Here is a 14,984-nt window from a genome sequence, read left to right as displayed (position 1 = left end):
AAATAAATCTTTAAAAGTTAGTCCCAAACTGGGCTTAGTGGTTAATAATAATAATAACAACAACAAACACAAAAGATGAAGTCGAGTGGGAAGAGGAGGGCAAGAGTATGATCAAAATACACTGTTGTAGTTCTTAAGTAATTAATAAGTAATATTGTTTAAGGTTATTTTGAAGCTCATCGGGTGGTAGGTACAGACACTTGTTGCCAAGCCTGAAAAGCAGGTTTCATCCCCAGAACCCATCTGGAAGAAGGGGAGAACTGGCTCCCACAGACTATCTTTTGTCCTAAGCACATTAAATAATTAAACAAGTAAAAGTTAATGTTTCTTACTAGGGAGTGCTAAGTGCATTTGGTGACAAGGAAAGAAAATTAAGTCTATCTTCTACCCTATTTTGCTTTACTTTAAAAAGCATAAAAAATTGTTCAGAGACCATTATATTTGTCAAAATACACCAAATACTCTACAGTTAGAATTTTATGATTTGAATGTTGTTTTGTAGATAATAATGGCTTATATATATCATTGTCTAATCCTAAGGAAATTATGTCAACCTCCTATTTCCATTGAAGTAAAATCAGAGCCCTCTTACTTACTGTTTTAAATCATATGTGCCGTGTGCTTTTGTTCAGAGATGGAGGAGTAGGGTTGTCACTTTGGTCTTTATTTCAAGGGTACTGACTCCTGACAGGATTGTGCTCTCAGCACTTAGAAGGACGCCATCCTGGCAATAGCAGTCTACCCAGAACTGCTGTCTGCCTTGGATCAGAAGCAGAGACTAAATGACTAAGCTGCTGAGTGTAGGGCCCTGGTCACCCTGTAACCACGCCCGTCCTTCATTCCTCAGGAGAACTCTCTCTCTGTGCTGAACGACACACATCAACTCCAGGCTGTTCTTGGGCTTTTAGTGAATGAACACAGCTTTGAGACTGGAAGCCAGGGTGAGGATATAGAGGGCAGATGGTGGAACGACACCACCTAATGACCCGAGGGCTCCACACACACCCCTTGTAGAATAAGGGCGCTGTTTGAGATGGCCTCTGAGAGTGGCTACTTATTGTAACCTACAAATACCGATTAGATGCCGACTACGATAGCGTTGTGTAGTACAGTAGTTCAGAAGTGCCACGGGGACATCAACTTAGTTCTAAGCAGCATTGGTGTTAGGAAAGTTGTGTTTTGAGTTCTTCAGCTTTTTTCACCAGTTACCTGCCAAAGGAGGGTGGACGTTGAGGGTTTGCCCACCTAGAAAAGCATTCTACCGCTGAGCCACACCCCAGCCAATGCTTTCTGTTTCTCTGTTTCCAACAAAGTGCTGCAGATGCTGGACTCTTTCCCAGACTTGGGGACACGGAGACAAACATCAGAAAGGGTCAAAGGTGTCACTAGCTCTTGCCAAAGCCTAGCTATAAGTCTTTGTGAGGGGAGGGAGAGAGTTTCTTAAATGAAACTTAGCATCACCCTGGCGAGTGTGAGATAGGACACTTCTGCCCCTCTGCTTCCCTACTTTCCTATCCTTCCTCTGTTTCTATTAGTGTCCCCACCTCAACAAAGCCTATTTAATAAGCAACTCATTTAGAGACAAAAACCAAACTAACAATGAGTTTAAATCTAAAGCTTTTCTATTCTTTTACTGTAGTATTTTAAACCTTCTGAACAATGTCACTTCAAAAGCCACCGTGTATATATAGCTGAGGTGGGTGAAGACACTGTCTCTTCAGACTCCATACCCACCTACCCTTGCCATGATGGGTAAAACTCCCCTTTTCTTTATCTTCTCCCCTCTCACCACATCGATACTTAAATGCTTATTAGAATGTTTTCTTAATAAACTCCAACAGATGTTCATTTTAAATGTTCAGAGTTAGGTAGGAATTGGAAACCATTTTTACTGTGAAAGAATGTTCTTAGGCAGGTAAGATGGATCAGCTATGATGTGCATAGGTGTCCTCTGATCCCCACATGTGCATGCACACACAGAAATTAAACAACTGTAAAAGAAAACTTAGGTGTCCTCGGGGTGTTGTAGGGATGAGATAATCAAGAAATAAGATCTAACCTTTATATGCACTAGAGTGTGCTGCTTCTGGAGTGCTGTGTAAGTGGCTTCAAAGATATCATCATCATCATCATCATCACCATTATTATTATTATTATTATTATTATTATTATTATTATTATTATTATTATTACTTTTATTACAGTCCAGTTGTTGCCCCTCCCAGTCTGTTCTCCCATAGTTCCTTATCCCATTCCTCCTCCCCCTGTCTCCAAGAAGATGATGCCTTCCCCACACAAACCCCCATCAGGCCTCCCCACTCAAAAATCTCATTTCTTTTTTTTCTTTTATTGGATATTTTTTAAATTAGATTTCAAATGTTATCCCCTTTCCCAGTTTCCCATCCATAAACCCCCCTATTAATCCTCCCTCCCCCAACTTCTATAAGGGTGTTCCCCACCCAACCACCCACCCCTTTCCACATTCCCACTCTGACATTCCCCTACAGTGTGGGTTCCAGCCTTGGCAGGACCAAAGGCTTCTCCTCCCATTGGTGTCCAACAAGGCTACATATGCAGTTGGAGACATGAGTCTGTCCATGTCTAGTCTTTGGATGGTGGTTTAGTCCCTGGGCTAGTTGGTTGGCATTGTTGTTCTTATGGGTTGCAAACCCCTTCAGCTCCTTCAGTCCTTTCTCTAACTCCTCCAATAGGGACTCCGTTCTCAGTTCAATGGTTGGCTGCAAGCATTTGTTTCTGTATTTGTCATGCTCTGGCAGAGCCTCTCAGGGGACAGATATCAGGCTCCTGGTAGCATGCACTTCTAGGCTTCATCAATATTGTCTGGTTTTGGTGTCTGTATATATATGGGCTAGATCCCCAGGTGGGACAGTCTCTGAATGACCATTCTTTCAGTCTCTACTCCAAACTTTGTCTCCATATCTCCTCCTATGAATATTTTTGTTCTCCCTTCTAAGAAGGACTAAAGCATCCACACTTTAGTCATCCTTCTTGAGTTTCATGTGGTCCATGGATTATATGTTGGGTAAATCAAGCTTTTGGGCTAATATCCACTTATCAGTAAGTGCATACCATGTGTGGTTTGGTTTGGTTTTTTTTGTTTTGTTTTGTTTTTTGTTTTTTTATTTTGTGATTGGGTTACCTCACTCAGGATGTTTTCTATTCTATCCATTTGCCTATGAATTTCATGAAGTCATTGTTTTTGATAGCTGAGTAGTATTCCATTCTGTAGATGTACCACATTTTCTGTATCCATTCCTCTGTTGAAGGGCATCCGGGTTCTTTCCAGCTTCTGGCTATTATATTTCTTATGGGCATGAAAACAGCCTCAACTGAAGTAAACCTTAGACCCAGGCTAAGAGGATTCAGCCTTTTCTTTAGATGAATGTAAATACTAATCTCTTTAGTTTTCATAATGGAAAAAGTTTTACTCCTCTCATTTGATATTTAAAACATTCAGTTTCTCATGCTGACCTGCATAAATAGTATGTGCTCATTAGGAAATTAAAGCATGAACTAAGTAAGATCCCACCAAGAATCATGTAGAGTGGGGTTGGGGATTTAGCTCAGTGGTAGAGCGCTTGCCTAGCAAGCATAAGGCCCTGGGTTTGGTCCCCATCTCTGAAAAAAAAAAAAAAGAATCACATAGAGTTCAGTTACAATACTCAGAGACAATCTTACAATATGAGCCGATGCCCTGATCAGAGTCCAGGAACCAGACACACTGGGAAACTTTTCTCAGTGTGCATACACCCTACCTATGTTCTATTGGTTTGATGGACAAAGCTCAGTTGGACCCCAGCCCTAACTGTTTGCGTGTCACTCTAAATTTGGTAGTTTGGTCTTACTGTCCAAGGCTGGCTGTGTGTCCAAGCAGTTGTCAAACTTTTGGTCTGACTTATTCCTCAATGTCCAGGTGACAAGTTTTAAATAGAAAGTGTTTACAGCTCCACAGATCGCTGTGCTTCCCGAGTCTGGCTCTGGAGCAGCAGCAGCCTGTCCCCGAGCTCTAGAACAGTGTCTGGACCATCTTGTTTCTGTTCATCAGCCGTGGACTGCTGAACTCAGAGAAGCCTTCCCACACCTTTTGCTGTGCCATTTAACATGTCTACGATTGCTCCTGCACTTGCCCATTGCTGCGTATTCTGATGTCTCATGAACCACGTTTGAGTTCTCCTTCTGCTGTCTGGCCTTCCGCTCTGTTCCTCACTTACAAGCTTTGGAGTATTTCATGCTTCACACACCAGTGTCAAGGCAGCGGGTTCTAGAGTGGCCGCTTCTACTCACCTGTGTGGTGATGTCTTCACACTTTACAATGCTTTAGGCCTCCGCGTTTTACAGTCGACAGTTCAAAGGTGACAGGCAGACCTCTCTGCCCTTCACAAACAAAGCTGTCTCTGCCAGCAGGTGGATCTTTCTTCCTAGTAGAAGGGAAATTGCCTTACTTTAAAAAAATGTTCCTTTTTTTCTAGATCCCAGATTTAGTCATTTGCATTTTTGAAATCATGAATGTTTTATTTCACTTAGATTTTTTTTTACTCCCTTCATACATATATTTTTAAATTCTGAACAACAACAAATTTTTAGGTTTTTTTTTTAAATAAAAATAGAATTGATGTGATTTGTTAGGTTATAAGATTTTCGTCCATTTCTTGGTATATCTTTTTTGGTAACTGCCGAAAGCATTCTGCTGTGTTTGAAGCTGTGTATAATTTTATTTTCAAATTTCAAAAAATAAGTCAATGCTTAAATAAGAAACAAAACTGTCATGCCCAAGATATTAGCCAGACATTGTTTAAAAAACTTTGATTTTGAAAATTAAGATCATGCATTCTTATTACAGAACTGGAAAAAATAAGATCCTTTTTCAGGTTAATGCAGCTAGAGAAGGCTCTCTCTCTCTCTCTCTCTCTCTCTCTCTCACACACACACACACACACACACACACACATATACAGAGGAGTGGGGAGGGAGAGAGAGAGGGAAGGGTGGGGAGAACTAGCTCACAGTTTCACAAAAAGATCACCATGGCCGGGAATTAAAACAAATTGGTATTAACTAAACCGTTAGAAACACATTTTTTTCTATTGGCAAAAGAGAATTTTATTCCAATAGTCTTAAAACTTTAAGGAATTGTGGGAACGTGACAAAAAGTCTGAAAGATTTTGAGCAGCTAAGCTGAAAACTTGCATGGGTAATGATTTCAGACTACTTTAAAGCCTCAGAGAGTTGTGATTGGAGGGACAGCTAATTGTCCTCACAGGGCTGACTTTGGATAGTGAGGCTCAGTCCAAGCCCTGTGTCCATCGGCCTGTGTCATGTACCGTGTTTGTATTGAAGAACTGGTCAGAGGGATCCTCTATTTGAAGCAATGAGAACTCTCATTAGCAGTAGCAGGTGCTGATTGACGTGGTAAAGAATGTCTTCTTCAGAGGAAAACCATTCTATGTGCATTGGTGTGAGGGTGTCGGATTGCCTGGAACTGGAGTTAACAGACAGTGTGAGCTGCCACGTGGGTGCTAGGAACTGAACCCCGGTCCTCTGGAAGCCAGTGATCTTAACTGCTGAGCCATCTTTCCAGCCCCCAAGCCACGTTCTTAGTGCAGAAATAGAAAGCCAGATGTAGTTGCCCTTGTGCTCCGCAGACACACAGGCTTAGGAAAGGGCAGTGTGTGGTGTGAGACGTGCAGGGTGGAAGGCAGAGGGAGGCAAGGCTGAGCCTGCATCTGTGTACAGTGGGGTTCAGAAGCCAGGCGGAAGAAGCACTTGAAGTTAAAAGAGAAAACCACTGTAGAAGGAGGTCATGAGTTACGAATGTTCTCACTGAAGTCACCCTACTTGCCTTTGTCGGTGTTGTTCTGTGGTTCTAATACAAAATAGAAAATTTCTGTCAAACTAGCATCTGGAGGCTTTTTTTTAATTAATTAAAACAAACGTTTTAATAATTTAATTCTTTGTTCACATTTGAAAGTGAGTGAGTTGGGGTTGGGGATTTAGCTCAGTGGTAAAGCGCAAGGCCCTGGGTTCGGTCCCCAGCTCTGAAAAAAAGGAAAAAAAAAAAAAGTGAGTGAGTTTGCAGTCAAGAACCATGAAGTCAGCAGCAGCAGGCTGAGTAAAGTTCTCTCCCTCCAAATTCATGTCCTGCAGCTCTAGTTTGCGGTGTGACTGCAGTCAGTGCAAAGGTGATCAGTGATGGGTTAGGTCAAGCCGTAAGGTAGAGCCACTCCACTGTGTTTGCTGCCTTATGTTTGTAGGGGGCTGTTATTTGGTTTTGAGACAAGTTCTTTCAGCTAAGCGTGGCCTTCAACTCGATCATCCGTGTGCCTCCTGAGTGCTTGGATTCCAGCCAGAATAGCACTGTGACTCCTTAGGACAGGGCTACAAAGTGAGAGACCCTGCCTTTAAAAACTTCTTTTTGCATGAACTTCCTGTTGAGGGCTAACACTGTATTACCCTAGCAGTATGTCACCTGGACTCTCTCCCATTTTAGCAAATCTGATTATTTACAGGAGCCATCTAAATCTCAAGGATTTAACAACTGCTTTTGTTCCTATAACTAAAAGGAACCAGTATCTTGTAACTCAAGCCTAGAGCTGGCCCAGATGTGGCTAGTTTTACCACATTTACACAACTCTAGAATAATTATGTGAATTCCCAACTGCCGGATTTCCCAGCAGTGATTTAATAAAATTAAGGAAAAATGAAAAAAAAATCCTTTGTATTCCTTTTTCAGTGTAATACACACATAGAGAGTAATTTGGGTTCTATTCACCGCTACTCTTCCCTTTTCCTCCAGGTCTGCTTAAAGTCCCCCCTCCCCCTTCACAACTTCATGTCCTTTTCCTGTTTGCTTAATTGTTTGTTTGTTCATTGGTTGGTTTTTTTTTATCTCACCAAGTCTAATTATGCTGTCCATATACTCATGGATATGAGGCCATCACTGAGTGTGGTTGACCTATCACTTACCCATATTAGAAACAACAGAATAATTACAGGGTCATACAAAGGAACACACAAGCAAAGCAAAGGAAGTTTAGCAAGGCAATTCTTTCTGCAGAAAAGGTGCCTTAGAACCCAAAGGCCAGCAACACACTGCCCAAGATGGCTCCGTCTTTTACAAACCTCTGACATAGGAGTCAGAGGCATGCAAGGCAGGATGGCAAACAGCACCCAGAAAGACCACATAAGTATGCCAGTCCCCCGACTACCCCCACCAGCTGCAGAGTTCAAGAGAGTAGAGATTCTCCATCAGTGACCCTGCAGCCTTGCACTTGTAGTGACCACCTTAAGTACTGCTTTTGACAGTGGCATTGAATTTGCTATGTAGCTAAGTATTACACTGAACCACTGGTCCTCCTGCCTCCACCTCCCACCTGCTGGGATTACAGTGTAATCCATAATAAACTCAGCTTATCAGTATTGAGAATCAAAGCTCAGGGCCTTATGCATGCTAGGTGAGCTCTATACCAACTGAACTACACTTTTCAAACCCCAAGAGTTGAAAACTTGCTGCGTTGATTCTGGAAGAATACAGAAATATAAATACAATACAGTGTCAGATCCTGTGTAGATAGCATGTGTCTCTCGATGGATCAGGCATTTCCATAGAAGTCGTTCATACCTTGTACATGGAAAGGAAGGGTGCAAACACAATTTCTATTTTGTTTTTGTTTGGTTGCCTGGTTTGCTTGCTTCCCCTCCCTCCCTCCCCCTCCCTCCCTCCTCCCTCCCTCCCTCCCTCTTCCTTCCCTTCCTTCCTTCCTTCCTTCCTTCCTTCCTTCCTTCCTTCCTTCCTTCCTTCCTTCCTCTCTCTCTCTCTCTCTCTCTCTCTCTCTCTCTCTCTCTGTTTCTTTCTTTCTAGTGAGAATTGTGGTACCTTTGAAAAGCACAGACATTTTATGGGGATATGTTTTTGTTTTAATCTTAGTGCGGGACATGGTGCTGCTTCAGACTGTCCACAGTAACTGACTATGATTTGCCTCATGCTCTAGCAGGGGTGTGATTTTGCCAGCTGCAGATAGTTTCTGCAGTTGCGTGACATTTGGGGTTCTGGGGATTCTTCAGAGGGTACAATGCTAACATCCCATAGGTGGGTTGGTTATTGGTTGGTTGTAGTTTGTTGAGTAGTTGTACAAAAAAGAAACTGGAAGAAGAAATTAAATATGCTGACAGGGAAGATCAGCAGGAATTAATCTAATGATAACGTCACCCCCTTTTCCCTCTGTCCTTTTTTCCTCTCTTATCTAGTGTTAGAGGTTGTAAAGGTAGAGGAAAGGGGCTGGAGAAAGGTGGAAGAAAAAGAACCCACAAAGTAGCCAAACTCTGCTACACTTTTTTGTTTTGAAACAGGGTCTTACTGTGTAAGTTTGGCCCGCCTAAAAGTTACAGAGATCCCCCTGCCTTCATCTTCTGAGTGCCAGGATTAAAAGTGTGTCCACTATACCTGGCTTGGTTTGGTTTCTTGAGGCAAACTTTCACCATGTAGTCTTGGCTGGCCTCAAACTCATAGATCTGCCTCTCTCTGCCTCCCAAATGCTGGGATTAAAACCATGTGCCACCATATTATGTCATATTCAGTTTAATATTCAGCACACCTTCAAAGTAACTGCACCTTCTGTGACATAGGCACAGAAACTGTGGGTCAGAGGAAGCAACTTACCCAAAACTCGTGTCAGAGCACAGATCTGCCCCCTGACTGCAAAGTCCTTTCTTCGTGAGAGTTCGAACACTACACTGCATTCTGAGGGGGAAATGAGAAGGAGTTTCATTCGGTATGTTCTACCTGGATACTAAAGAATCAATAGGAGCTAGAAGAAGGGGCCAAGCAGAGCTGAGAGGAGGTGTCCATGGAGTGGAACACACCTGACACAAGGTCCAAGAAGAAAATGGCATCCCTCATGTCTAGAGATGATGAGACCTGAAGGGCTGAGTCAGAGAAGTGTGTGTTTAATAATGAACAAAGTCAAGTAACTAGTTGGATGTTCTAGGGAAGAGGCAAAGCCGGGGGGGGGGTCCATATGAACTAAAGCTAATTGAACAAAACACTGGCAGTGTCCAAGAATGGAGTCATTCAAGGGAACTGATGCTTGGGAAAGAACTCCGGCTAAACAAGAGTCTTGTGACCTCAGTATCTTCAAAAAACATAGGATTGTTCCTGGAATAGGTTTTTATACTCCTCCAAGGTGAGGTATATGCGCTAGGAATGAGTTTACTCCAGCTGTTGATATTTTTTTTTTTTAAGATTTATTTATTTTATGTATGAGTACACTGTAGCTGTCCTCAGACACACCAGAAGAGGGCAGCAGATCCCATCCCAGATGATTGGGAGCTACTATGTGGTTGCTGAGAATTGAACTCAGGACCTTTGGAAGAGCAGTCAGTGCTCTTAACCACTGAGCCACCTCTCCAGCCCTAGCCGTTGATATTCTTATGCCTCTGTTTTTGCCCATGTGGTTTGTCCTTGCGATTGACCTTGCTCATATGATTCTTCTTAACTCTCAGCGTATAAACTGTCTGATGCTTTGAACAGAGTGGGCCATTGCGTGACACTTTAGTCCACCCCTTTTTTAGGCCCTGCTTTCCCAGGTTCACACCGCAAAGTAAGCAGTGAGCAGCAGTGCAGTGGGGACCAGTGGATCTACCCCAACATATGTCGTGGCTCCTCATAAGGGAGACAAGTGTTAGCGTCAGCACTCGTGAGCTAACCCTGATGCCTGGGATTGACTCTGTGCTGTGTGTGCTCCAGTCGCTGTGTGCTAAGGATTTAAAGCTGTGCCTCGAGCCTTGGTACCTAGTTAACTTGTTTAAATACAGACAGACCATGCAATTTACTGTCTCACATACTAGATGGGCTAGACTGGCTTCACTGTGTCCAAGTTTTATAAAAAAACATTCACTTCCATTATCAGAAAAAAAATTAACTTCTAAAAACTTAACAGCCCAACTGTTTACTCGGTGTCTGGCACAAACCTCCAGAGTGTAAGCGAGACTGGGAAGTGGTTGTGTGGTTCACCAACACTGTTTGCCAGTAAACTTCCTGAAAGTGTTGTTTTTACATTTTCTATTTTCTATTTTCTAATTTTCTATTATGTAAGATCATTTAATTTTAAAATTAAGTAATTTGGTATGGTTGGAGGTTAGTAGTAAGCACTTGGCGTAGAATGCATGAGTCCCTGTGTTTGATTCCCAGCACTCCATAAATAAGAAAATAAATAAATAAATGATCTTATGGTATTGAACTTTTCATTCTTTAAAGATGTATAGTTTCCAGTGCCGGAGAAATGGCTCAGCTGTTAAGAGTGTGTGCTACTCCTGCAGGGGCCCTCAGTTTGATTCCCAGCACCCATACTGAGCAGCTCATATCCACCGACAAGTCCACTTCCAGGGGGAGCCCATGCCTCTGGTCTCTGAGACACCTGCACACACATGTAATTCACACGCACAGACACACACATGTACACAAAGTAGAAATAATAAAAAGAAATCCTTTTACAAAGTTTTCTGGAACGTAACCTTCCAGCATAGAAAAAGAAAAAATAACAAAAAAGGCATATGATTATTAGTTTCTATTTGATGATATTATATATTGACCAATTTGAGTTCATATATATGATCCTGGTTTTACATTTTTTCTTAATTTACTAAGATTTTTTTTTGTTTGTTTCTGTTGGCAGTGGTGGTTTTTATTTTTTTATTGATTGTAAATTTCACATTTTGTACCCCAATCCCATTCATTTCTCCATCCCCCTTCATATCTGCCCTCCCTGTTGCAACTTCCCCTCAAAAGAAAATAAAAATGAAAATAGAAATTAGAAATGTGCTCGCTTTGGCAGCACATATACTAAAAAACAAACAAACAAACAAACAAAAAAACAAAACAAAAAAACAAGACTGCCCTGTGTAGCCTCAATAGAAGATGTGCCTACTTTTACTGAAACTTGATATGCCAAGGCTGGTTAATATCCAATGGGAAGCCTCCCTTTTTTTGAGGAGAAGAGGGGAGGAAGTGAGAGGGAGGGAGTGGAAGGAGAGGATAGAGGGGAAGCATCGGTCGGGGATGCAAAGTAAATAAATAACTTAATAAAAAACACCCACAATCTCACAATTATAGTCCTCTTGATGGGACGCTTCCTAGTTCTGTTTGCGAATATCATATATAGTCTTTCTTCTATGATACCTGCCTCGTGATATATACATGGTGTTTTTTTAAGTGTAAAATTTTCATTTTATTCAAAGTTGGTACAGAAGTTCTAACATTTCCATAAAATAATTACTACACTTCAGTTACAGGACAAAATACCACAGAAAGGAATGGACTTTGCAAGAAATATATTCATCTTAAATTTTCAAATACTTCTGAAGGCTAATGCGGCTATACATGTTTTTATATCCCATTCTTTTCACTTTCTTTATGAAGAAACCTTTTGTAATATAACAAGTACTTAAAAACCTTTTAATAAGCATGTGTTTGCATTCTTCATCTTTCTACCATCTTCAAAACACACAGTTATTTTCTCTGGAGACAGTGCAGTCACCAGTTCCCTGTACATTTCCCATGAGGTATATTCTTCATATATTTTCATCTGATTCTTTTCGTTTACCCAAGAGTAGTACTCACATAACTGTATGCACTTAGTTTCCCTTCCACGTACCATACAATGTTGAGACCATTCCATATAAGGACAGGGCTTAAAGTCTATGTGTATCCTGTATATGTTGTTTTCAGACATTCCCAGATGACAAATACTTTCCTTTTCTCTGAATGGCGTGGGAACACACCATCTCCTAATACTTTTTGAGAAGGAAGGGGACGGAAGGCAAGGCCAGTGCATTACAACTAAGCTACATCTCCAGAGTTTACAACAAGGCTTTAAATGATTGCAGAGACTCGATTATGCTCCTTGCCACCTAAAGTTTCCAGCTCCTCCATTCATAGTGCCCACACCATTGTGCTTCTCTCTCTCCCGTCTCTACCTTTACTTGCTCGTCATAGTGGCTCCTGCTTCAGTCGGACATGCGGTGAGCAGGGCTTCTGTGCGTCTTTACTTGTTTGTCCAGAGATTCCAATGGGAATAAATCCCTGGCCAGAGTTAAACAGAGCACAGTAAACTGTAACTCAGCATAGAGTCCTCCAGTCCTGGGGAGCCTCCAGCACAGCCAACTAGAGAGGTGAGCAGACGGGCCGACAGTGAGAAGGCAGAGCGGACATGTCACCAGCCGTGACCTCCACTCTGCAGGTCCTGCTCTTCCTCCTGGGTGAGGAAGTCACAGCCACCACACTCACACAGAGCAGGAGGGCAGAGGCCCTCTGCTGCTTGCTTGTTACTGGCTCTGTTGATGGACAGCTAAATCACCGTTTTCCAAGGAGCAAGTACAGCAGTCTCCTTTCTTCCCGTTCATAGCCTGCTCAGCTCCTGTCTTCCTTCTCCCCACCTCCTGCTGGCTCCCTTCTTTCTCTCCATCAGTCCACCACCTACTGACTCGGTACGGAGACAGCGGGGAGGGGTGCTGCCTGGTCTGGGGTGAAGGCAGACAGCAGGGGTTTTGCAGGAGTGGGCTTTTGAGGAGGAAACGGTAAGTCTGCCAGGGCGAGTTGGTAAGTCCTGACTGGACAGCAGGTTAGCCAGTGATGAATTTCAGCTGCTGGACCATGGTGTTTTTAGTCTCAGGAATGAGGCAGTGACCAAATAAGGAAATAGACCATGGGGGCTAGCTTCAGGGATGTTAATCTAAGAGTTTAGCAAGGCAGAGGGAAGGGGAAAGGGCAAACCCTGCTGGTGCCACATTGGCAGTGTTTGGGCCTGTTAGTCCTTCACTTGCTGATTCACGCATATCATGGTGATAACTCTCAGCTATTTTCATATAAAACATTGCTGCTGTCCTCACTGCTGTTTTGAACGTATTCCTGCCGTGTAACTGCACCTTTTGTGTTCTTTGATTAACACCTTCCCAAACCCCACAGCCATCATCTCTGGCAACCTCCTTTCTCCTTGTTGTTTCTATGAGTTCAACCTTTTCTCGCTTGCATCTAAATGAGATTGTTCAATGTTTTCTGCATCTGGCTTATTCCAGGTCACCTGATGTCTTTCAGGTTTATACAACTGTTTTATGTTTCATACTGGTTGGTACAGTCTGTCTCAGATGTCAAATACTTTGCTACATTTGTAATATTTTACTTCATTTGAAACAATTTTAGGAGGAAAATAATGTATGAGTTTTTCCTGATTGATACTCTGTCTCTAACAAAAAGTGACATTAAAAATAAACAGCAGTTCTAAGACCTGACTTGTTTGAATTTCAGAATTGAGTATATTGTTTTATTTATAGTATAAAATATTTAAATAGCTGAATATGATGGTGCACACCTGTACTCTAAGCACTACAAGTGATGGCAAGAGGATCAGGGCCAGCCTGTGCTACATGATGTCCTATCTCAGAAAAGCAGTACATGAGTGGAGCTGGAGACAGGTGGAGCCCCGAGGCCCGAGCAGCCAGCCTAGCTTATTGATGAACTCGGGCTCAATAAAGGATGGGTGCTGTCTCAAAAGTAAGGTGGAGAATAACCTAAGAAAGCTGCCTGGCATTGACCTCTGACCTCAGTAGGCATGTGCAAACATATGTGTGTGCACATGTTCGTGCACACATGTATGCAAAGTATTAATCCTACAGATGCAAGGAGAAATACCACAGGCACCCAGATCATGGCCAAATCAAATTAAAGCAAGCTTTTTGTATATGTAGGCTGTCTCCCCTAAGGGCGGTGTTCAGGAGATCAGCATTAGACGTGGGTGAGACGTGGGTTCTTTATAGTTCAGCAGTAGGGACTCCAAATGGGGGATTTGGCATGTAGAGTGGCAGAGTTATGTAAGCATAACAAGTCGGTCATAATAACCTTCTGAAACAAAAACATGGCTACAAGGTGGTCATGACAACAGGTGGTTACAGCAAATGGGTCTCAATGACAAAGGCATGGCTGCCATTTCCAGGAACAGGCCAAGCAGAGCTATCTGTAGCTAAGGTTACAGGTGGGGCACAGCCCAATCCTTGAGAAGCAGATGCAACCATTAACAGGAGTGAGTCTAGTTTGTCTTCACTGTAAGATAGCATCCAAGTCTAAGGTGGAAGCAGGCTGATTCATCAGTGTGCCCACATAAGCATGTATGCACCACACATTCATACACACATTAAATAAATAAATAAAAGTAACATCTTTAAAGGCAACTTTAAACGGAAAATTCTGATACACTTGAAAATCAAATACAATTGTTTCTCACATACCAGTGTGAACTTACAAAGCTTCACCAGTAAAAATGAAAGTTAGAATTTGCATTTCAGTTTCAGATCTGTTTATGTGTGGCCTGCAGAATTAATGGACTTCTTTAAAATTTTTTTTAGGAAGTACCAGAGAGGCACCAGGGTCAGGCTGCGTCTCTTGGATCTTGAACTGACGTCTAGGTTCCTGGGTGGGACCACAGATACAACGATCCTGGAGGCTGACGCAGTTCTCTTAGGACTCCAAGAGAGCAGAGACTCAAAATCAAGAGAGGAACGACTCAACAAACAATGAACTCTGCTTGCTGCATTCGCACCCGTTTTGAGCCCAGAAAGCTGTCAAGAATACAATCAGAAGACTGTGTTAACAATAAAGTTGTAATAACAAAAACTCATCATGGCTCTTCCCTGCCATGGTCATTTTGTGCTGCCCCCACCTCCTTTTCTTACCCTTTTTTGTTGGGTTGGGGTAATACAAGCAATCCCGATGTTTCTCAGGTTCAGTCAGTGCTTTGAGTACCGTCTGAAGGGGGCGATTCTAACCAACAGTAAACACATAATGCAGCCCAGCTTGCCTTGGGCTTGGAAAGTGCACAGTCAGTAAGACAAGTGTACTGTGTGGTAGTAGCTCCTGCTCGGGAGAAAATAAAGCACGGATGGGTACGAGGTTCCAAGTGGCAGGTCAAAATTTACAT

At 42.5% G+C, this 14,984-nt stretch overlaps 1 protein-coding gene across 1 annotated transcript in view; it reads left to right on the top strand.

Moving 5' to 3' along the window:
- Nucleotides 1–14,684, top strand: part of Mrps28 (mitochondrial ribosomal protein S28) — a 103,996-nt gene extending 89,312 nt beyond the window's left edge. The window contains exon 3 of the mRNA XM_032898639.1: nucleotides 14,413–14,684. Within this exon, the coding sequence (XP_032754530.1) occupies nucleotides 14,413–14,584 (172 nt within the window). The 3' untranslated portion in view covers nucleotides 14,585–14,684. The remainder of the gene's footprint in view (nucleotides 1–14,412) is intronic.
- The last annotated feature ends 300 nt before the right edge of the window (nucleotides 14,685–14,984 follow it).

Source organism: Rattus rattus, chromosome 3, assembly GCF_011064425.1.
Source record: "Rattus rattus isolate New Zealand chromosome 3, Rrattus_CSIRO_v1, whole genome shotgun sequence".
Taxonomy (NCBI): Eukaryota; Metazoa; Chordata; class Mammalia; order Rodentia; family Muridae; genus Rattus; species Rattus rattus.
Note: the sequence above shows the minus strand (reverse complement) of the source record. Positions and strands in the feature narration are given on the sequence as shown.